Consider the following 24,976-nt stretch of genomic DNA (forward strand, 5'->3'; position numbering starts at 1 on the left):
TCCGTGTCGTAGGAAAAGCCATCACATGGTTTATCTTCTCCTGATAATAACAAAATTATGGCTACTCCTGCCTTCTTTTCATGTAGCTTTTCTTTTAAAGACTTACAGTTCTGTGTTCACAACTTCAAAAACATCTGTAAATACACCCAAAATAAAAAGCAATGCCAGTCAGTATCAAACTGGTACATTTCAAAACCATTCCAGCATTATTGAAAAGGGCACCACAATTGATCTGTAGGTCTGAGATGCTTCGGTCCAGGACACAGTTCCCACCATTAAGTTCTCCAATTCTGCAGTCTTGTTAATTAAATGAGAAATCTTTCATCCACCAAGGTTTTAGACGTCAAATTCTTCTGCCCAACTGTATTGCGAATAAACCTAAAAATCTAATGGCATTTAAGAAAAAAAATGTATTAAAGAACGAGTACTTCCAACAGCATGCTTCGATATCTAACAGCATAACTCCGCACTATACTGAAATTAAGTGAGGGGATTAGGTCTTTAACTGCCCTTAGTGATTTCAAAACTTTTCCCATATTTTCCCACCCTGAAATACAATAAAATTAATTGCAATTAATCTTAACTGTTATTTGTGTTTTCTATTGAAAGCTGTCTGTCATCTCTCTGTCCGTGACATGTATTTACCCTTCGCACAGGGTTTAATTACTGAATGCTCTAAGCTCTCACACAGCCCCAACTTTTTAACACTAATAAAGTTTACCTCTTGTTGCAAATACGTTAGAATAGCTGCTAAAACAAAACTCTGGGAAGCCAGATCCACAATGGAGAAAAACAGGATATCGAAGATGAGCAGCGTCGTCTCATTGCCATAATAGAGAACTTCACTGAAAGAGTGTCCTTCATCTACAGAAAGACAATGAGTTTTGAAGGAGGATTTTTACTGTGAAGTGCAGGTCTGTGAGGTTCAGCAGTTTACACAGAGGAAGCAAGTTAGAAAAAGGAAGGTTATAGCAAGAGGCTGTCGGGGGAGCTGGTCAAGGCTTCTCACTTAGGCAAGATAATGCAAACATTTCCTCTTATAAAAGGATTTAATACTCACAGAAGGAAATACATATGACAACTTCATTCGCTCCAGAAATCTCAGTCAAGTCGCTTAAGAAGGGCTGCTTTGAATGGGAAACAGGCAAAATTCCTTGTCACTGACATTTTTAGCAAGTGCCTGGCCCAACACTTATTATTTTGTTTGGTTCAACAAAATAATGAAACACGTGCTTAGATCTCACCTAAAAGGAGCTTCAGAGCTTAACGTTATCTTCATTCACTTAGTGATCAGTTTCCCAAACAGTGGGCCTTTCAAGCTTAAAATACCATTTTCCGTAGCTAAATTAGGTTACTTATTCACTCCACTTCAGAACCAGTGCCACTCTTAAAAGAGAACATTTAAGCAAGTACAGAAAGTGCTCCTGTCTCTCTGCTTTCTTATAAACATGTCCAATGGAAGTTTTATTGGCACACTGTCATTACACATTGCAAACATTCTGCTTTTATGAAATCCTGACTTGAATCTAAACTTGTGGAGACTACTGCAGTCTAACCCATCAAGCAAAGCGTTCATTTCAGTGCTTGCACGACCTCTGAAACAGTGGCAGTCAAAAGACAAAAAGCTGAATGCTGCCTGGTTTAGAAGCATCTCATTGGACATACATTCAATGCAAACATCACATACCCAACAATGCTGATGGCTGAGGACGAGAACAGGGTTTTGGAATGACTGCATGGGGGGGAATCACAGACAGAGGCTGCTGAGAGTTAATCTTGTAACATCATTAGTAAAGATAGTGCTTCATGGTAACAGGCCAGGAGAAACCAGTCCTTGATGAATTATGTGCACCTCAGATAGCCAGACTGAGCAAACCCACCAGGCTACAGCCACAGCTCCTATCTGGTTAGAAAGCACGTGCTATATTCCTGATGATAGGGCAAGGTTTGTGATTCAAATGAGAGGTGCAGATTTTGCAGTCTTGGTGTCAGAGAGCAGAAGTTTCGCACCGCTCAATAATCTAACTGGGGATTGCTATTATAGAAGGATTATATAGAGAGTATATTGCTATTGTATTTAGGATGTGTAACGGTCATTCTGTTTACAACAGTGGATTGGGTTATGGTTCTGATAAGGTTTGAAGTTTCTGAACAGTGAGACTGGAGAATCAAGTATGTAAGGGACTCAAGGCCCTATCACTAGTCAATACTTAGTTTTCACTAATGTGACAGCTGTGGTTCTGGTATGGGGTCAAATAGGAGTCCGAACTGAGTTCAGTAGAGTCTCCAAAAACATGTGGTATAATATAATCAATTATTTCACTAAAACATCCCCACTGTGATCAATATTCTCTTTAGAGAAATTGCCTTTCTGCTCTTTTAGTTGTTTCACAGGAAATTAGTTCTCTACAAAAACATTGTGCTGAACTACTTCCAATACTGCGGATATTAGTGGGTATCAGATCCAGAGAACGAGCTCAAGGGAGTGCTTCACAAACACGTCTGTGCACAGCATCCCTTCTGCCTAAAGGAGACAAACACTGCGAGTAAGTCACAAACAGCAAGTAGCATTTTGCTAACCTAGAGAACACCTCTTAGATACTTCCCTCACCATCTCTCGTTTTAAAGCCCCTCTTGCTATGAAGTCCAGTTTCAGCTGGAATTCCTGGGAAGTAAATCTACACCGAAACATACGTAGTTATAAAAGTACAAAAGCCAAATCCTTTTACCATTGTAGAAAATACTTTTCTCTATTGGTTCCATGAACTCCATGCCTAGAATCCGCTCGAGCAGCAACTTATCTTTAACAATATAATCCATCTCTTTGTGTACCTATAAGACAAAGAAAGGTGCAACTTGTGTTTCATGACCTCAAAGAAAATGCTTTTTTTTTTTCCCCAAAGTGGAGTACAGCCACTCAGACCCCTATGAATGAAGAAAGCATTGGTCTACTCCAAGATAAAAACAAACACGTAACAAATAAGGATTTGTCCTTTTGAAGAGCAGGCTGCATTGTTGCACAGCACTCCAGTGCTTTATTTGAAAGAACCACTGTTTCAGTTCCCACAAAATCTTTAACAACAAATCCTTATGGACATATGCTTAAACAGAAACCACAGGCACGCAGATCTACAGTTGTTAGTCTGTACTTATTGTAATCTTTCTTAACATATTGACATCAGTATACATACGTGATCAATAAAAGAAGCGAGGAATCTGTTCATGGTGTTGTATGCCCTCGTGCTTTGTTCAAAACTATTTGCAGATGAGTCCAAAAACCTAGCAGGGCCACGTCTCTGAAATACAACATGACCACGGCTTTAGTGGAAGAAAACACATATTTAAAATAACATTTACAGAATAAACATGCCTCACTTACTCGTGTCAGGGTTTCATGGATCCTATCATACTGCAGTCTCATTTTTCTTGAAATGGAGATCTGAAACATCTGGCCATCTGTGTTGGGGAGCAAACCTCTCTGACTGCATAGGTTTTCCTACAAATTAAAATAACTGTAAATTAGCATTACTCATGTCATACACAGCCCCCCCCAAAAAAAGGTCAGAGGTTTTTAATTCCTCCTCTTTCACGTACATAGTACATGATACCTCTAGAAATTTGAATTCACTGCACCCTCAATGCTATTACAGCAAGAGTTTTTTAGGACATGAAATCCTGACCCCTGCTGTCACAAAGTCATATCCCTCTTTTTACCTGTGTTCTATTCATTACCTTCTAAAACATCTTTTAATGTTTATTCTGAAGCCTTTTGTTCTGCGTTTATCATTTATTCTCTATTTCTCCTGCTTTTGCTTATGCCTTTCTCAGGTCATACATTATAGATCTCAGAAAAACCAAGAATGCTGAAAATTCATTGAAAAAATTGCCTCCTTCTCCCAGCATTATGTTAAAGACAGTGACTTGGAAAAGAACATAAAGGAATACACAAAAATGATACATAAAGGATTCCTCTACATTTCCATGTCTGAATGCTTTCACACGCTTAGCTTTTTTTTGTCAGTGCTGAAATAGACATATCCTTTGCCTAAGGTACCTCCTTCCTATTTACCCACACAACGATGTAAGATGATGTGAAATTCAGTGCATTGTGTTCCTGCCATATAAGATATATTGCATATTTGCTGCAAAGTTACAACAAATGAGAAACTTGACAAAATAATTAATAAGTTCATCAAAATGAACTGTTTGTAAAGGATAGTTTATGTCACCAGAGGAAGAAAAGATGGTATAAAATTTATTAGAAGAGCAGATGATCCGTTTTTTGGATATTTTCAATATAAAAAAAGATGGTGTATAAATGCACAGAAAGAAAAATAAATTTGTTAGAAAAAAAATAAATTTTATATATTAGAAATCTAAAGAATGGAAAGAAGAGAGAGAGTGAAGAAGAAAAAAAGAAGAGCTAATTAAAAAAATGTCAAGTCACTTATTTAAAAGATATCAGCTGTGAGTCTACAAGTATCTTAACTCAGTGCAACACAATGCAGAAAACTAGATCTGTAATTGAAAGTTTTAAAAGTATACATATATTTATTAATTAATTTAAGAAAATAATTAGAGTAGGCATAAAGCTTTACTCCTTTTACTTACTGCTTCTCTCTTTAGGTTCATATTCATCTCTTCCATATTGGTGTCTGCATGCCCGTGCACTGAGCGGCCATGGATGTAATAACCAAAGCAGCTGTGTGACAACAGGAACACTGAAATCTATAAGAAGTGCAGGAAGAGAAGAATGCTTTCGTTAGGTGGTACTATTTCTTCACAGTGGAGATCAGCAAGACCAGCTCTTCCTGAACACAAAGTATGTACATATCAAAATATACATGGCAGGAAAATATTTAGTAACCTGCTTACTTATTCATCTGTGTTAAGTTAGGGATACATAACTGCTTCAAGTTTAGTGTATGAACAGCAAGGATCACAGAGCCAAACATTTAAAACAAAGACATAAACTTTTCTTCTGATTCTGTGATACGTAGAACATATGTGCGATTTCAGCTGAGTTTCTAGGAGATGGTATGCAACAGATAGTATGATCTAATACTCATATCACAAAATGAACTCCCTATGCAACCCATGTACTACATGGTATTTTCATGGGAAAGGAAAAAAACAAGGCTGGATACAACAAGTTAGTACCTATATTTTCTTAAATTTCTGGCCAAATGATTTAATTCAGTGAGTTCTCAGACTTCTTGTAGTACAAGGCCTCAAAACTCACATTTAAACTAATTGAAGTAGTTCAGATATACATGAAAGTGTTTGAGAACGTGACAGCTATTCAAGCAGGACAGTCAGCAACTTTTGAGGAAGAACAAGAAGACAACAAAATGGAACATAAACCAATACGGTTGTGTCTAGAAGAGAAAAGTACTAAACTGCAAAACTAGAAAAGTGACGAAAAATGACTCTGTGCCAGATTTCTGTCACCATTTTCTACTCTTAAATTCTTTGAGAGCACTGTAACTGATACTCTTTCAAACAAGGATGTAAAAATCATTTCTAGAAGTACATATTGATATGAATGATTCTAAAATCTTTTTTGAATTAAAACTTAAGTGAAATCATCTTGTAGGTTACACCAGTGAACTGAGGTAAAAAAATAAAATCACCACTTCTGGTTGTTAGCTAGTCATCTCTGAACAAATTAATTACATGAAGAAATATTACTTAATGTTCTTGAAAGGATCTTGCATATTATTCCAGTCAAAACTGTCCCCATACAAATGAGTCAAAGAAATACTTACGTTGCTCACACAACACAAATCGACAAACTGGCTTAGCTTATCTTCAACAAATCTTTCATAAAACACAGCAAAAAATATAATCTGAAATAAATCAACCATATTTCATGTCATTATTTCAGCAGATTTTACTTCATTTTCTGAATTGTAAAGCAATTAACTTCAAAGTTTAGCATCCATAAATTACAGACTTCTGCAGTGGTTATCACTGCATCAGGATCTGTGACATGGGGCTGACATCCTTCCTCTACAAAGTAAGGTTGCAGCAATAACTTGCCTTTCATTTCAAACTTGGGAGATGCTCTAAATTTGCTTACAATAACAAAAAAAACGAGTAAATTCTTCCCTTTGACACAGTTAAAACTGCAATAAAGACAGCAAGGTCTCTCACAGTTAGGAGATTTACCTTCTAATGTACCACAGTAAAGAAGAGGAAAGAAGAAGAGGAAAAAAAAATACTCAGTGCTACAGTAAGCAGTGTTATTAGCACTGGGATGGCCTAGGGATATATTTTACTTCCCAAGAACCAGCACAAAAACCTCATCATTCTGTATGCCGTGTGCTTTACATACCTGCAGGAAGGCAATGGCCAACCACAGCGCAGCAGACACACCGAACCTCAAAACACGGCTCCATGGTGCTACGTAACTCTCACTGCTCCTTGTAAGACTGGAAGAAGAATCCATTAAAGCCAGGTTTGAAAATCCCACCACCTGCAGAGATAAGAAGGTTAACATAAAAACAGGAGGTAGCCCATAGCATTAGTTAGGGCCCTGTCATTTTCCTCGTAACAGGAACCAGAAGATAAAAAAAGATTAAAAGAAAAAAAGAATAAGAAAAGCACTGGGAATAGCAGCATGCTCATCAGAGGTGGGAACCAGTATTATTACTGAGAAACAATTAAAAACATGATGTGTTGATATATAAATATTTACGAACATAGATAAACATACACTTCTAAATCTCATGACAAATCAACACTGATTTTTCCTCAAAAAGTCTAGAAGATTCTACTGCTAGACCACAGAGAGATCTTATTCCTGCCAAATTCTAGCTTTCTACTCCTACAAATGTAGAGCTGAGGTGGTTTTTTTGAACAGAAGTATGTTTTCCCTCACTGTCTTTATAACTGAACCTATTTGAAATAAACAACCTGAAAAAAGTTCCCAAGTCAAAACAATGAGAGAAAAATCAGGTACTGAAACACACAGAAAAAGATTTGTGAAAATCATTCAGAAGCAAAACTACAATGGTGGGATCTGTGGTGGGATAGCCCCTGCCACAGCAGGATGGGACAGAGAAAAGGGTGAACAAAATAATACAACTTGTGGGTCAAGATGGAGATAATCTAATAAGCAAAGAAAAGGAAAAAGGAAACAACAACCCCAGAATCCCAAACAATCAAAGCAACCAATAAAAAAGCAGTGACTAAATACCTCCCACAAATAGATCAATGCCCACAAGTGCTTCCCTAAGCAGAAAAACGTATCCCCCTCAGGGTTGGTTTGTTGTGTGTGATGCAATCTGGTCCCTTTGGTCATTATGGGTCACTTATTTAGATTGTATCCTTTTCCAGTTTCTTGGGAAGTTGTGTCCCTTTCCCTGCTTGCCAGGAGGCCACGAGGGAGACACTGTGCAAACTCTCCTAAGCAACAGCTACAACACCCTTCTATTATCAACACGGTTGCAGCCACAGATCCAAAATACAGCTCCATATGGATTGCTGAGAGAGAACTGAACTCCTTCTCAGCCTTGCCCCTTAGTGAGGCTGCCAACCTCACCCTCACTGCCTATACAGTCACCACTGCAATGGTGACCAGTGCTGGCCAGAGGCTGCTTAGGTGCCAGCCACGAGGCCTAAGACAAAAGAGACTCCTTATTCTGTGCTTTGCTTTGCAACTTCCTCCAATACTTTTCCAGGCTTCTTTACTAATACCACACAGCTTGTAACTGTGATGAATGAGGACTGAATGGTAACTTTACCAAAACTAATAACTGCAGAAGCCAATTTTTGATGAATGTAGCTTTCTCCTGATAGCAGCTGATAGCTCTGTCTATTGCGTTTTCCTTCTAGAGAAACAACATTTCAAACATCTGCACAGCAATGAAATTGGTTAGAATTACTGGAGGTTTTCACAAACACCATTTTATTCAGGTATCTTTCACAACTTCCTCCACTGTCACTGTCAAGGAAGGGACTTTTCCAGAGCATATTCACAGCAGGAATTATCAACTAAAATGTAAACAAATAGTTTTTCCCTACTAGTAATAAAAGCTGCCTAAGAAGATTAAACAGAGTCATCCACAGAGACTGCAAGAATTACAATGCAGATACATTTTTTGATGTGAAAAATAAATAAATAAATATTTGTAGCAGTAATACCTCCAGGAAAAAAAGAACTGCAAGCACTTGAAAGAGAGGATTTATCTTCCTCACTGTCTGAATTTCATTCCATTCATTGGCTATAAAATATGTTCTCCATATGCTCACAGGTGCAGCAGCACTTTTTACATCACCTTCACCTAAAAAGAAAACACACCTTAAAGCTCCAGAATGTAATATTTTGGATCAATATAAGTTTGGTTAAATTTTGATATATATTAACAAGTATAGTTGGAGTTACCTTCAACTGCTTTAAGAACTCTGCCCTTAGGTCTCTCCCAGTCAATAAAGAAAATATCTACAGTAAGCTGTGAAACCAATAACTGCAAGAATTGCACAGCCTGAAAAAGAAATAAAAAGGAGAAGGGAGAACTAGAACTCATAAAAAGCAATACACTTTACTACACTTGAAACTGCAACTTCCTTACTAAGTTGTGATATGTAAACATATTTTAATTAAAAACTTGGAAGAACAGTAATTCATGTGATAAATTAGTAAAATACAGCAAAATAATAAATCCCAAGAAATCAACCCAGCATCACATATTAACCAGTACTATGAATTCTGATTCAATATTACATCCAGAATTCAAAATAAATAAATAAATGCTTCTATGTACTACAGAGACAGAATACTGACCTCTGAATTCTAAATGAATGTTTGAGGAGAATGATTTTAATCTGAGTTATACTCATTTTTAATCAAGAACTGACCGCAGTTGTTCTGCATTAAAAGAAAGCATTGGCTTTCTGGATATGCTGCTAATTAATTTGGGTTTCCTTAACTTTTATCTTTGAAATAATCACTTTCCTTAGATTCTTTAGGCATTTGCTTTCCCATAAAGACTTCATAAAATGAATTTCTATGGAAAAGAAAATTTTTAGAATAATTGTTCTTTATGCACAAATAAAATGTACCGTTCAAGCCTTCTGAAAATATAGATGTGTATGTTAAAATTCTTTTAATATATGAGGAAAAAATACTCACCTTTAAACTAAAAGCACATGCTATGTATGTAACAAAAGCTTTTTCCTGAGTTGGGAGTGGTAAAAGGACAGAGACGAACTGCTGAGCCTGCAATTAAGAACCAACACTGAAACAGAACAGGAGGAAATACGTAACAATACATGAAGGGCTTAAGACTGAATGCCTCTGGCAGAAAAAGATCAATATTTAACACGCAATTGATTCAAATTCATAAAATATTTTAACTGACTATTAAGCAGACTGCAAGCACAATGCAATCTAAGGAAAAGAAACAAGTGATCTCAAAAATTTAAGCACACAAAGTAGAATATCACATATAAACTTGCCTCAATAGTCTGATCAGAAAGGCAAAAAAAAAAGGGAAAAAGAAAATGAATTCTTGTGTAAAAATGAATGCCACATTAATAGCTATGCATATAACACCAAGATCTGGGAAAACACTTACTTTGAAGAACACAAGCCAGTAAATCCCTGTGCCCACTGTGATGATAAAGAAAACGTTGGCAAGATCTCCAGCGTAAAACAGTAAGAACTTCAAAACTGTCTGCAATTATAAAAGCACACAGTACAGATCTGTAGAAATAGTTAAGTGACATTCATGTATGCTGTACAAAACATTAAGCTTAACAGCAAGGCTAGAAATTATTCCAGTCCCCATAAGAAACAGAACAATTATATCACAGGGAATGACACCAAAGGTCTCTTTAAATAGAGGAAAACGTCCCTGCCTGGTTTCCCAGCCCTTTATACCTGTAAGTCAATCACAGAGCTGCCCGTACGCCTCTTCCAGCCTGCAGTCCTGAGAAGGGACCATAACACTGCAAGCCCACCCAACACACCCAGTGTGATCTGCAATAAATGAAAAGTATTTGGAGATATTTTTAGAAAGACAAAGCAAATCATTATGTGGAGGAATTAAATGGCAATATAACTTACATCGGTCTGAATCCGAGCCTCCGACTGACTCATCTCATAGCGGACAGAGAAGGAAACCTAAATATTAAGATACAAAAAAAAGTAAATATTGATAGAAATTGTTAAATGCTATAACCATTGTAAGCAGTGGTGGTTTTCATACTTGTTACTTGATAGGGTTACAATCCAGGTGCAACGTAAATCTTTTTCTGAACACATGCTCACCTGATGTGCTACAGTACCAAGTGTAGTACTAGCACGTGCTCTTCCAGCTTCTAGTGCTGCCTTTACTAATGGTAACACTGGAGATGAACCCCTACAACCTCTGGGTTAACAGCTGCACCTGAATGTAATCCTTTCAACTCTGCATGCATTTTTTCCATCTGAAAGTAGGCACCACAGGTTTGATACTTTCCCTTTTACCAGAGTTGATTAAAAGAAAATTCAATCTAACTACATCAACATACGAAACCAGTAAGTGAGCTCCTACATAGCTCAGATCCATTTTTTTCCAACGTGAATGAAATAAAAACTGCTAAGCAGCCACTAATTGCTCTCTATAGCTATTTACCTATTCTAAGACCTAAATCTGTGGTTAAACAAAGAAGTCTGGCTTTTGTTTTTCTATTCTTCTCTAATTCCCCATTCCCTCTTTCCTTTCATGCAGCTAATATGTAATGCAAGGAGTGAGTCCAGTACCAGGAACTTCCAGCTGAACGCCTATCTGAATTGGATACATGAACTGCTGAGGAATGTTGATGAGCAGAAAACATTATTAGCATTTATTTGTGGCAGAATGATTATTGTGTTACATTAAATTCAGTATTTTCATTTATTTAAGCAGTGCGATCTAACAAGCAAGCACGGCACTAGTTGCCCTGGCTACAGATTTTTGGATTATTTTACTTTAATTCTTAGAGATCTGTTGCAAATTATAAACATAAGCAGACAAAACAATAAAGGATGTATTATATGCATTATCAATATTTTAACTTAAAACACAGGTGATCAGAACTGTGTCATAACAATTTCCTCTTAATGCACTTATTAAAAAAAAAAGTATTCAGTTTCTTGCATCAATTGTTGCTTTTAGTGCACTCATAAATTATATATACTTTCAGTATTTCCTTTGCACTGGAGTCTAATGCCATTACGCACCCGACTGTAAAATTCTACATATCTTGATTTAAAAAGGACTCAAGACAGATCACAGAATCACAGAACTGTAGGGGTTGGAAGGGACCTCCAGAGATCATGGAGTCCAACCCCCTGCCAAAGCAGCTCCCTAGCCCAGGTTGCACAGGTAGGCGTCCAGGCGGGTCTGGAACGTCTCCAGAGAAGGAGACTCCACCACCTCTCTGGGCAGCTGTGCCAGTGAAGGAAAAGACTTTTAATTGCTTTGTCTTAAAGCTCTGTTTTGATGAGAGCTTGCGACTTCAGAACTGAGGTGAACTATATAGACTGCTTAGCTTTTTACAACCCTCCCAACATGTTCAATCAAGCAGAATTCCAACAGAACTAAAGCACAATTAACAAATCAGATCAATTAAGCTAGCAGGGGGGTCTCACCATCACACTCTGGGTATCAGGGTCTTGGACAAGCACGTCTGTGTAAGCAACAGTAATAAGAGGTGGGTAGATGGTTCCTTTCCGAGTATGGGATACCAGACGAATACTGCAGAAATACAAATAGAAAGCTACTTAAGTGTAGTAAATGGATTTGGAATTGGAAGGTACTGATTGAAACTTGTACTAACAAGAAAACGCTAAATAAAAACACAATCAATACAATCTGCACTGCAGACTCAATACAATCTGCATTTCAGTTTTGGCAATTCACATCTTAAAAGCACCCTGACAGGCACATACACAAATAGACAAAAGGAAAAGCTGGGCAAGGGCATTTATTTGTAAGATGATGCTTGAATCAATCTTTACATATTATTCCCATCACAATGCAACTGGAGTCAGTTCCAAAAGGTGACCTTTCTCAAAGCATTAGAGAACAAACTATTCTGTATTTACTTAGAATTACTGTTGTTCTGTTTTGGAGTGGGGGGACAAGGGGAACAGTGCTGTTCTGCTAAGGTCTCCTGCGTAAACTAGTAATGTTTTTCAGAAAATAAGGACATGTTAATTTTGTTTGGACAGTGATCTCAGAGAAATCTGTTATGTAAAGAAAATGTTCTTTCAAAACAGATTCCACTTCAGATTAGCAAGCAGCGATGACCCTAAAAGGCAGTGTTTCAGCTGAATGGCTACAGGACCACTCTGAACTGTCTGACAACACTTATAGACCAGAGCTCGTAAGAACACCGCAGAAAGAATACGGAGGATGGGAGCACCCTTGCATACACAGCAATACACACTTCAAAAAGCAACAGAGGAGTTTTGATGACACTTGATATCAGGAGATGAGTGAATGCCTGTTAACTTGCATTATGCACACATAGCCTGATGCATCTTAAGTGAGAAGTGACTTTAAACCCCACAGATCAGCGTTAGGTATTCTCACTCACTCAGGAGAATAACCTACAGAAACTCTTGCTATTTTCAAAAAATCAATGGGGAAAACAGCATGGGACATACAAGAACAACATATCAAAAGAGCTTGCATTTAAGACACCATCAAATGCAGACTGCACAAGGCTCTGTATCATATGTATTTCATCACCTTATTGTTATTTTGCTAGCAACTCTGATTATCCTTGGTAGTTTGCCCAAGTCATTTTCTCTTCCACTTAGTGTATCCACCAAGAAGAATCGACGAGTCAAAAGCCAGCTGTTCATACTGCTGCCTTTGGAAAAAAAAAGTGACGGTCTCGTAAGAGACTAAGAAAGTAATTCAACGCGTGAACAGAATGATATTGATTAGAAACAATATGCCCTCTTGTATTCGAGACTGAAAACTGTGTATTTTAAATGCAAACAAATAATAACACCAGATAACTGTTTTGTGCATATCATTGATTAGTCCAGCATATTCAACCAGAATCTGGTTGATGGTAACACCATCAGAACTTACCTATAAAAATGATAAACTACAAAAAAAAAAAACAAAAAAAACCTACAGTGGATGAAGGTATTTTTAAAAACAGTGACTGTAATCAATACAAAGTCATGGTATTTTGAGTTACTCAGATTATTTACAGTCAGAGAATTGTTACTGTGATGTTCTTACCTTTGTTCACATACATCTCACTGTACTGAAGATTCAGATTTAAAACTGGCACAGCCCAAAGATATCGCTGTCCATTGTCATCATTATATTCAAAGAATAGGTCATAAAAGATTGGATGAGAGAAATCCAGCAAAATCTTGGAAACAGAAATTTTGCACTGTGAGAAAAAAAGCCACATTAGAACACAAAGGTGACTTCCGCCATTTAATGACTTTCTCAAGTTGTGGATTCCTCCCTGATAAAATTACTGTGAAATTGGACCTATATCCTTTGCACAAGACAAGGGATTCCAGCTCTTTACAAGCAGTTATGAAGTCCTAATGATTTGATGCAGAGCTCTTAAAATGATTGCAGTTTACCAGAATAACTAAGCGAGATATACTGCTACTTGGTACAGCCCAGTGAAGGCCATGAAGGTGATCTAGGGACTGGAACACCTCTCCTGTGAGGAAAGGCTGAGGGAACTGGGACTATTTACCTCTGAGTTACTGATGACACTTAAAGCAGTTTAACTCAAACATTCAGAAAAGCATTTTCTCTCTTACTTACACTTTGCTCGTAAGTTGTTCCAAATACATAAGCTGCATTCAGTTTAGTCTGGGTATCAGGACAAAGCTAAACAAAACAAAATGATAATCAGTCTACTTCAGTTTTCTGGGATTAAAAATTCACAGGTACCCCAAGCAGTTTACATACTCATCAGGCTCACGAAACAGACACTGAGTTTTATTTTGTTCTATTTTAAAGATGGACTGATTTTAAAGAGTAAACAATATTCATTGTTCTAATGTAGGCGTTCTTAAAAGTGCTGTTTGAATTTATTCTAACTTATTATTGCACTTATAACAGAGCCAAGGAGACAGTGTGTTTTGTATGTTAAAAAAATAAACAAACAAAAAAATCTCAAAAGAGAACAAAAAGCAAATGAGGGAGTAGATCAGACTTCCTACATCTCCTGACAGTGACGTAACCATCAGTTTGCTTGGCATCCCCAAAATGTGAGAAAACAGCAACTCAAACAGTATCCTATAAAATGAGCTGAGAGCCAATGCATTTATTTTCCTCATCAAGAAAAAGCAGGCTAACAAAAAATATGCACATGGATAACATGGAATGGAAAAAAGAGACCACTGGTTCTCTACATTCTCTACTTTGGAGAGACCATCTTAAGTCTCAATCAAGGGTTATTTTCCCTAATCTAACCATATTTATCTTATGAACTGTCACTTCTGTAGCAAAGAAACACTTGGCTTTTGTTTCCTTTTGTTTCAAGGCTTTGGCTAAAGGCAATCAGAACACTGCACCATCAAAAGAGAAAAGGGCAACTAAATGCAGCCTACCTGTAAGAGGCCTCCTTCCAAACTTTGCCATTTAAGAAAGTTTCCTGCTGCGTCGTACGAGGCTGCAATGAACTGCAGCTTCACATCCTGAGGATAAAAAACAAAAAATAGACAACAAAACAAAAAATCACTTTAGGGACCACTGCCTCATTGTTCTGTGATTCCCTAAAACTTTCAGCATAACGATTTATTTTTTACCCTCAGACTTTATATTTTTAGTTTTGTCATTTTACTTTTTTTCCTGTTTTTATACATAATTTTCTATTTTTTTAAAGCCTCACTTTTTGCTTGTTATATTTTTGTTCTCAAACTGGAAGCTTCCAAGAGAACATCTCAGTTCATCTTAAATGCATACACATCATTGTAGATAAAACAGGCAATTGCTCAACTCAAATTCACAGTCAACACAGATTACCTACAACCTAAAAGCTACATGACCATACCAGTGCAGCACTTGTAGCAGATCTATGCTTATCCGACTATTTTTGTATTCGGTGGTGATTACACTAAGCTTTCTTGGTGTATGAGAACTTGGGTGACGGCATGAAGCAGAGATGGAGCACTGAAGGGGCTTGGCCAGGCCTGGGAGCTCAGCTGCAAACAATACACCCGTGCAACCACAAGGGGCGCACTCCCTAACCTCATTTAAAGGCTGGCAGCCTTAACTGGCTGTAAAAAACACTTGTTTAAACGTATTGAAAAAGAACGTGACTCTTATTTCTTGATTTCGGCTGAGAGGCCTGTGTCCTCCTATGTTTGTCTCAGTGCTGCAGCATAAAGGCAAAACTAACAAAAGCAAGATGATTAACAGTGACAAAACAGCTCAGTTTTTCTGTTTCGCTGAAAGGGATTTCATACACCACTCCAACCCCTATTTCCATTTCCCACAGATATACAAACAGTATTTTATTTTATAGGCCTCTGTTGTTAGAGCTAGTAGGACTGGAAGAATCCATTCACATTAAGTGTATGACTATGCAGGTAGATGTAGATGTGCTCTACATAAATCTGAAATCCAAGCAGATTTCTAACATACAGCAGCCTCGGCCAGCACTGTTTTGAATAATGAGCTCTTTAGTTGTTACAGCAGAAGTTAAACTGCAGCACTGCAATGCTTAATGCAAAACACAACCCAGCTTGGCTGAAAAGACGGTTTATTTTTGAGTCAACTGGAAGAAAAGGTGAATACAGCAGTATAAACAAGTCAGGTTCCCACTAGAACTATTCATTCTCCGTGATCTACTTAATCTGCATGAACTATTCCAGTTTTACTAACTTTAGAACGACTTTATAAAACAAAACACCAATTACTTATCCATAGAAAAAAATTCTGGGCTGGAATGATAGATTTAATCCATTTTGGATATAACTCAGCTTGCTCAGATTTGTAACACAAGAATGAACATTGATATAATTGACATATGAATAGAAACATGTCCATAAGTGCCAGAAACAAGAGAAGGAAGGGGCTAAATAGTATGTAACACCAATGGGAACATCAATATAGTTCCCATCCCTGCAACTGAGGAGTGGGCTGAGATGAAATCACAGACCAGACAACTTGTCAGTAAAAACCCTGCACCCTGACACCAGGAGTACAGCAGTGAAGTTACAGCACATCACATACACCCTTACTTTTCCAATGAGCTCCTGAGGAAAACTGACAAAGCTGTAAGGATATATGTATTTCAAGTAAGGGAAAAACACATCCAACAGCTTTGGTTAAGACTTACAGAAACTGAAGTCAAGAATATTTAGAAGTGAAGGACAATGCCTAAACTGCTGTTAACTTTAGAAGGGTATAAAAGATCTGCCTAAATTCTAGTTTATCATCGCCAATCCAGAATAATCCTGAGGACATAATGAGGACTTAATATTTGGCTTGTTTCCTGTGACACACACAATCAGCCCTGGTCAGATCACTTAGGTAAGCTTATCTTTGCCTCATGAATGTATCAGAGTATGAGTAACAGAAATGTGTGCGAGTCTGAGTTAATATATTTTCCTGCAGATTTTTTAACATAAATATCGCTTTCTTCTTCCATACAATCTCCCACTGAGTTTTGTTACACCAGCTGCCTAAAAATCATCTTTAGTGGACTTGTATCTGCCACAAAATAAAAACTTTTTATGTGATGACATCCTCTTCCTAACGTCCACTTCCCCATGTCTATTACCTATCACTTACCTCACTTTTTCCTTTAAAACTGAAGACTGTAGGGAGATGATTTGTCTCAAGCACTTGAGATGCTAATCCTGGTTGATCGCCATAATACAGCCATGGCAGATTGTGCCTCCTGAAAAAAATTACATTTTCTCTAAAGAAACAAATTTCAAATCAAGGAACGCTTAGAATAATAAAGTCCATAACACAATTCAAGAGAGAATGTAATGGAAAAGGTAACTTACCAGAATGCTATCGAATGTACAATGCCTAGCCTTGCTGTATTGGCATAAATATATTGAAATAAACTGCACGCATCGGTACTCGAAGAACTCAGTGAGTTCATATTCATCACACACATATTTCCAAGAGCTTGGCATGCTGTTAGATTAGAGTACAACTGCAGTGGAGAAATACAGGAACACAGAAAAAAAAAATATCTGTGAACTCCTGCTTTTGGTGAGACACAAAATTTGTTATCTTTAGTCAGCCCTAAACCCTCATTTTCACTTGAAAGTGATTTTGTTCTGTCAACACCTATGTCCTCTAATGCCCTGGCGAGTCAGATCAGCAGCTGCGCTAACATTCAGGCAGCACCTCGGAAGAGCTCAGCATGCTGAAGGAGGTACAGGATAAACTTGCCTAAGTGATGAGAACAGATTCAGTTGGTGAGAATGAAGGGAATAAGGAGGAGGATACATCTCAGAGCTGTGAGTGTGAAACAGGGAGAAAATGTGGGACATGAGAAGTTGAAGTGTGGTTGAGAGAAAAGGAATACAGAAAAGGTGTGTAGTAAGAGCTGGTAAAAATGAGAAAGGATTATCTCCTTCACAACTGTGCATGATTCCGTTGCTGCAGCCACTCTTTGTGGTTACTGCCACCCAGGGCAATATAAATAACACTTGCATACATAAATGAAAACAAAAATAAAAAGGAAGGTTCTATGGTTATCCTCCATCACAAAACAGAATTATAACTGAAAGCTGTTTGAGACAGAAAGACCAGCTGCCAATTTTTGAGTGGTCCCTTCCCCAGTACAGTCAAGAGAAAACTGACTATTGCAGGACTTCTTTAACACCATCTACCTTGTGAAGATTTCAGCCACAGGGACTTGCATTACCATTGATTAGTGCTTTGCAGTCTTTCTAAGCATTCTGTATATATATCTAATATCTTTAACTACTGTCTTCTCAAAATAAGGTTATTTAAAACAAGCAAGCCAGCTTCTACAAAGTGAAGTCCCAGTGTTTGAGGAGCTTTTATGCAGAGTATTTGTTCCGTGTAAAAAAGCAAACATTAACAAAACTCACCCAGCAGGCAGAGGCTGAGGCTTGAAGGTTCTTCAGAAACCAAGCTGATGTCAGCGTCACACCCTGTAAGTAAGGAATCGCTTCACTGTCTTTTTTCAGAACAATTAACACTCAACAGCCTGAGAAACTGCCAACTAAAAGATGCTACTTATAAAAAATAAGAGCTTTCTGACCTTTGGAAATGTCTAAATCAAACCAGCTTGAAAAGAAAGACTGATGAATGAAAGTTGAGAAGAACTATTTGAACAAATTCATCTTGCAGCTATATGGCAGGAGGTGCTAGCTTAACAGCTGCTTGTACATCTTGCTTGCCTGACAGGACACAAAGACAGCTCTAGTTGGGCAAAACAGCAAACTGAATCCAGATTACAAAGACTGTATGAACACAGGAAACGAAGAGGGGTGTCTAATGAGGGGATGGGCACATGGCGGGCGACCTGAGAAGAATGTGAACCCTGAGCACCTTTAGCCAATGAGGAAAGGAGGAGAGCTCACTACAGCGTCGGGGTACAGTAGTAAAGAGAGGCTGCAGCTTCTGATGAATTGAGAGATCCTACCCAGAAATGCCCCCAGTTAAGTCTCCCTTTATTCAAGTAAATAAAGTTAAAGACTCCTGTCTCTTTTTGAGATAACTGAGCAAGCCTTTTGTAGCAGAAATCTTCCCAACAAGATGGGTCTTGAATATTTCCAAAGAAAGAGGCTCCACAAGCTCTCTGAGGAACCTGATGCAGTGCTCTGTTACTATCACAGTAAAGAGGTTCTTGTGTTAGTATGGAACTTCCTGTGCTTAAGTTTCTGCCTGTTGACCCTTGTTCCCTTTGCTGCACACCACCAAAGAAGTCCACATAAAGTAAATATAACAGACTGCATACAACTTGTTCTGTTACCAAACTCAGGAAAATTACTTCCCCTTTTCAGTTTCCAAGACATTCTTAAGTCTACTCCAGTACAGCAGTGCTTACCAGATCTACAGGAGCATTCCACCCTCTATGCTGATGCAAATTACCTCATAATCACTGCGATTAGACAGCAAGCCATCACCTTTGTTTTTAGGAAGAGCATCTGAAAGACTTACTGGATACAGCTTGAAAATGCTTCTGAATACTTACTACCTGTCCAAACCGAACAGTTGCGATTCCCTTTGGAGGTAAGCTTTCACCAGCACCAAAACATAAACCTCCAGTCTGAAAAATAAAGGAAATTTAAAAGCAGAAACGTTTCTATTTTTCAACACACCTTCTCCTTTTTCTGAACACCATCTACCTTGTGAAGATTTCAGCCATAAGCATTCCTCTACTTACTAAAAGATTTGGGCTGCTACAGTCACAGGACTTGCTTACACTGATGAATGTCTGTTCACATCTTACACACCTACGGATTGCAAAAGTGAAGAAAACACTTAAAACGCAGTTAAGTATGAGGTAAAGTATTTGTTTAAAGCTGATTATGTAGCATGACTTTTAAAGATGTAAGGCCTAATACACTGTGAACACCTTCAACAATTCAAACTGAAATCCAAAACTCATTATCAGTTTGTTATTGCTGTCAGTGAAGAAGCAAAGAAATAATATAATTATCAAAACAGTGCTTCTAGTTCACAGCCTGCTTGTAGTCACACTGATGCACAACTGAAAAAAAGAAAAGCAAAACACAAAAAAGTCCCGAAAGAACAACACTGGTCAGCTAAGGATTTTGTTGTACACAATACATAAGATTGATATTGGCTTGAGATATTCCAGCTCACTGCTTTTAAAACTATCACTAAACTTAAGGAAGTATACAGTAGAAGTAAAAGAAAACATTTATATTATCCAGAAATTTTAATATACCCTGGATACAGACCTTATCTCAAAAATATTCTATTTAAATAGAATATGACACTTCCAAATGAATCAGTACAAAAGGAAGAAGACGTACCTACTTCCTAATGCATCTGAAGCGGAGAACGACGGTGCACTTCCATTACAAAGTACGCACAACGCTTCATTGAGCAAAATGCCATCAGTACTTCTTTCCACTGGGTTGAAAAGAAAAGTGGCTGTGATATAACAGCATGAAATCATAGAATCATAGAATCACAAAGTTGGAAACAGCAAAAAAAAAAAAACCCTACAAAATCATCCAGTCCAACCGTCCTCCCAAAAGGGATGCATGATGCACAGTATGTCATGCAGCTTAAGAAAAGTACTGATAATGAAAGTGTCTATGCAGAGCTCTGAAATAAATGCAAAGGTTTTATCTCCCTCAAATCAAAAGCATAACTTGCATGACATATCAACTATAAATGCATATTCATATACATTTATGTCTATATGTATGTATTTTTGCATGCTGTTCATATGGTACACATGCACCATAGTAGGAATGAGAAATTAAATATTTCATGTGCAGCCACTTCAAAAAGGCTCAGAATACATTTTTTTTTTTTCCACAGAATCACAGAACTGTAGGGGTTGGAAGGGACCTCCAGAGATCATGGAGTCCAACCCCCTGCCAAAGCAGCTCCCTAGCCCAGGTTGCACAGGTAGGCGTCCAGGCGGGTCTGGAACGTCTCCAGAGAAGGAGACTCCACCACCTCTCTGTGCAGCTGTGCCACTGCTCCGTCACTGCACTGGGAAGGAGTTCCCACACACATTTGTGCAGAACTTCCTATGCTTCAGTTTGTGGCCATTTCCCCTCGTCCTATCCCCACACAGTGCTGAGCAGAGTCCAGCCTCGTCCCTTTGCCTCCCGCTCCTTAAATATTTACAGACGTGGATCAGATCCCCTCCGAGTCCTCTTTTCTCAAGGCTGAACAGACCCAGATTTCTCAGCATTTCCTCATAAGGGAGGTGTTCCACACCCTTTATCATCTTTGTGGCCTTCCACTGGACTCTCTAGGAGATCCCTTTTTTGTACCTAAGAACCTAGAACTGGACACAGTACTCCAGGTGAAGCCTCACCAGGGCAGAGTAGAGGCAGAGGATCACCTCCCTTGACCTGCTGGCCACGCTCTTTTTAATGCACCCCAGGATCCCTTTGGCCTTCTTGGCGATCAGGGCACAGTGCGGGCTCATGGCCAACCTGTCATCCACCAGGACACCCAGGTCCCTCTCCGCAAAGCTCCTCTCCAGGAGGTCACCCCCAACCTGTACCACTGCATGCGGTTATTCCTCCCTAGGTGCAAGACTCGACATTGCTCTTGCTAATTTGTACATTCCATGTAATCTTAGAGATTCCTACAAAAATTAAAACTGGTCACCTGGAAAAGGCTGACTCTCTGTTATACTATGCAAGAAAGTAAACCAAACTGGACATTAGTAAATATTAAATCAAAGCATTACAGACACATGGGAAATCTTTCTACTCCATTTCATCTGTAATTCCTGTACTGCAAAGTATCTATGCATTATATTCTCCGAAACATCTATGTGCTTTTTTTTTTTAAAGTCTATACTGAAATTGGTTTTCTTCCCTGTTTCACCACCTATTTCCATGTGCCAATCAGCTTCAAGAAAGTGATGTAGCATAGCAGTAGTTTTTTCTACACCTCTTGCACATTAGCTTTCATGTACAATGAAAGGAACAATGATACAGATTTACTTGCTCTCTTTAAGGAATGAAGTTTGAGATCAGTAGCAATGTTAAACTGTTGCCTTACAAATGCAAACATGTTACATTTTTATTTAATAGAACTAAAAAAACAAGCAATAATATCACATAACTTGCATATATTTCTTACCTAATATTTCATTATTGAGACATTTACATTTTCCTTCTGAAGTTATGCCCTTAGGGCAAGTAATACAATTCCATCCATCTTGAGTAACTCCACTCTAAAATTAAATGTAAAGCTATTAACATTTAAAAAAAAAAAACACAAAAACCATCAAATACCTGTGAAGAACAACTGGCCCAGATGTTATTTGCTAGAAAATGTATTCAGACACAAGGACATAATTCCTGTGCAGAGATAGACTAAAAAAATGTTTTTAATTTTTTCAGAAACATTAGTTAACACCTGTAGTGAAGACAACAGCTCACTGAAAGTGCTAGGTTTAAAATAAGATACGGAGTTTTTATGCTAAAATATAAATATATGTGTACGTTCATATAAAGGCAATTACCATACCAATGCATTAAGGCATATTTACACATACAGAAATAATGGAAATGGACAAGTCTTAGAGTTGATCAGTTCTAATAGCTGCACACACGGATCTGAACAGTTCACATGTATGATTCTGTTACATTATGGAGTAATGGCACCACAGATCAAAAACAATGGGGGAAGAGAAGATAAATGACCATCCTCGTCCATCCTCGTATGATACAGATGTTATTCCCTTCTCCACTGCTGTGGGATCAAAGAAGATTACCACTGTTAGAAGCAGAACGACCAAAATACTGATATTTGCCAAGGACTTTGTGTAGCTAAACAAGACAAGAAGAGGAAAATTACTTTCATTACCCAGTTAGCTGCTAAACTTATGTAATTAAGCTCGTTTCTTAAGTTGTTCTACAGCTATTGGAAGGAAAGTATTCCAGAATCACAGAATCATAGAACAGTTTGGGTTGGAAGAGACCCTTAAGATCATCCAGTTCCAATCCCCTGCTGTAGGCAGGGACACCTCCCCACCAGGTTGTCACAGCCCCTTCCAGCCTGGCCTTGAATGCATCCAGGGTGGGAGCATCCACAGCCTTGCTGGGCAACCTGTGCCAGTGTTTCACCAAACTCATGGTAAAGAATTCCTTCCTAATATCTAGCCTAAATCTACCCTCTTCTGGCTTAAAGCCACTTCCCCTTGTCCTGTCACTAAATGCATTCATAAAAAATCCCTCTCCAGCTTTCCTGTAGTCCCCCTTCATGTACTGGAAGGCCGCTATAAGGTCCCCCTGACGTCTTCTCCAGGCTGAAGAGCCCCAACTCTCTCAGCCTGTCACTGTAGAGGAGGTGCTCCAGCCCTCTGATCTTCGTGGACCTCCTCTGGACCTGCTCCTACAGTTCCATGTCCTTCTTGTGATGGGCTTCAGAACAGTACACAGTACTCGAGGTGGGGTCTCATGAGAGCAAAGTTAAGGGGCAAAATCACCTCCCTTGACCTGCTGGTAACATTTTCTTGATGCAACCCAGGATACAGTTGGCCTTCTGGGCTGCAAGCACACATCAAACAACACTCCTAAATCATCCATTTCCTGAGGGCTCTTGAGTCATTCTACGCTCAATCTGTATCTGTGCTTGGTATTGCCCTGACTCAGGTGCAGGACCTTGCACTTGGCCTTGTTGAATTTCATGAGGTTGGCATGGGCCCACCTCTCAAGCCTATCCAGGTCCCTCTGGACGGCATCCCTTCCCTCTAGTGTGTCAACTGCACCACTCAGCTTGGTGTCATTCTAGAAGACTCTGTTTTCCCCTGGAGAAATATTGCTTCTCTATTTACCATAGAGGGAGAAAGATAGTTAAGATAGTTAAGGCTGGTGCCTCCAGCTCCATGCTTTGAATATGACACTAAATTAAATACTTTAATTTGCCAAGACAGAAAGAACTCAGCAAACTACAAAGGTATGCAGGTACAATTACAGTAATGTAAAAGCAGTAGCTCATTTCAAGGTAAAATATGAAGGAGTAGGAAGATACAGCTTGAATATTATAATCTATAACAGAATTTATATAAATAAGATACTTACGAGCTGCAATACTTCTTCAGCATTCTATAGAACAGTGGTTGATTTTTGCATGAGTGTAACACAATGTGAGACAGAACACAACAGCACTGGAAGGAGATTAAACTTTTAAAACGCACTTTGACATTGGAGTCAAATTTTTATTGAAAAGATACCTCCAAAATAATAAATCATTCTAAAGAGAAAACTATTCCTAGGAATCAACATGGTTTTAAAGTCAAAACTTCCCAATTAAAGACTATTTTTCAAAATCATTTTAAATGAAAAACAACTTGCAGTCAGATGGAAATTTAGTGTTAGTATTATGGCAAAGTATGAAAAGTTCAGTACTCACCATATTTTCTGGGCATTTTTCACAAATAACAGAGGACCCACCATTATTAGAAACCATCCTATATCCTGGCAGGCATACACATGAACTACCTGGAAACAAAAACAAACCTTTAATCTATGTAAAATCGATTTTTCACAGAACACTAAGGACAATTGTGATTTTTTTTCTCCAAGGAATTCATGTAATTTTTCAGATACACACACAAAACACAGAAGTAAGATGTATATGAAAATTACCTTGTCTTTTTAAAAAATGTTCATGCTAATGTTCATAGGGAAAAGTTTGGGGAGAATATTACTGGGTTGAGTGATACACGAGGGGGCTGAGGAGGAACACAGAAAACTTTTGTGTTTATTTTTTTTCCTCCAGCTCTATCAGTTGGTTTAATAATGCCGCAGTGCCACTCTCAACCCTCTCTCTCTACATCACCACCTGCATTATATATCTGAATACAGCTTTTATCCTTTGAATACGCCGTCAGTCTTAAAAATAAAACGCGTTTACCTGCAGAAGTCCTTCAAAACATAGAAGCAGTTTTGAAGCTATTTTTAACACTTAAGCACGGGGCTGGGAATGCGCGGGCTTTAAGGTCCCACCCAGCCCAAGCCGCTCCGCGCTTCAGTTCCTTCCCTCCCCACCGCAGCCCGCTCACCGCCGGCGCTCCGCTTCTGGTTCGGCCCGCAGGACCCGCAGGACAACTGCGAGATGTCAAAGTAGCGCGCATCCCCGCAGTCTCCGGGACGCTGCAGCGGCAGCGAGAAGCCGCGGGCGGGCGGCGGCACCCAGAGCAGCAGTAGCGGCGGCAGCAGCAGCGCGGCGGCGGTCGCCATGACTACGGGCTCACACACATGCGCACACGGCGGCGGCTACGGAAACGAGGGTTACGGAAGAAGCGGAAGAAGTTGCGGGGCTTCAAGGGCTGGGGAGAGGGT

At 38.7% G+C, this 24,976-nt stretch overlaps 1 protein-coding gene across 1 annotated transcript; it reads right to left on the reverse strand.

Annotated features, from left to right (window-relative positions):
- On the reverse strand, positions 1-24,874 carry TMEM67 (transmembrane protein 67). The gene is made up of 26 exons (XM_065751826.1): positions 24,683-24,874; positions 24,045-24,133; positions 19,348-19,417; positions 19,156-19,230; positions 18,047-18,109; positions 16,982-17,136; positions 16,761-16,869; positions 14,573-14,659; positions 13,782-13,847; positions 13,233-13,389; positions 12,726-12,849; positions 11,621-11,726; positions 10,073-10,129; positions 9,887-9,985; positions 9,582-9,680; positions 9,137-9,223; positions 8,390-8,489; positions 8,149-8,288; positions 6,338-6,478; positions 5,769-5,849; positions 4,612-4,728; positions 3,380-3,496; positions 3,192-3,296; positions 2,730-2,832; positions 722-864; positions 1-386 (listed from the first exon to the last, which is right to left on the reverse strand). Exons 1-26 carry the CDS (start codon positions 24,872-24,874, stop codon positions 306-308), a joined length of 2,763 nt encoding a protein of 920 aa, XP_065607898.1. The 3' UTR covers positions 1-305.
- Between the last annotated feature and the right edge of the window lie 102 nt (positions 24,875-24,976).

The sequence above is a fragment of the Cyrtonyx montezumae genome, unplaced genomic scaffold (assembly GCF_038088225.1).
Source record: "Cyrtonyx montezumae isolate F1298 unplaced genomic scaffold, pur_monq_1.0 scaffold_8, whole genome shotgun sequence".
NCBI lineage: Eukaryota > Metazoa > Chordata > Aves > Galliformes > Odontophoridae > Cyrtonyx > Cyrtonyx montezumae.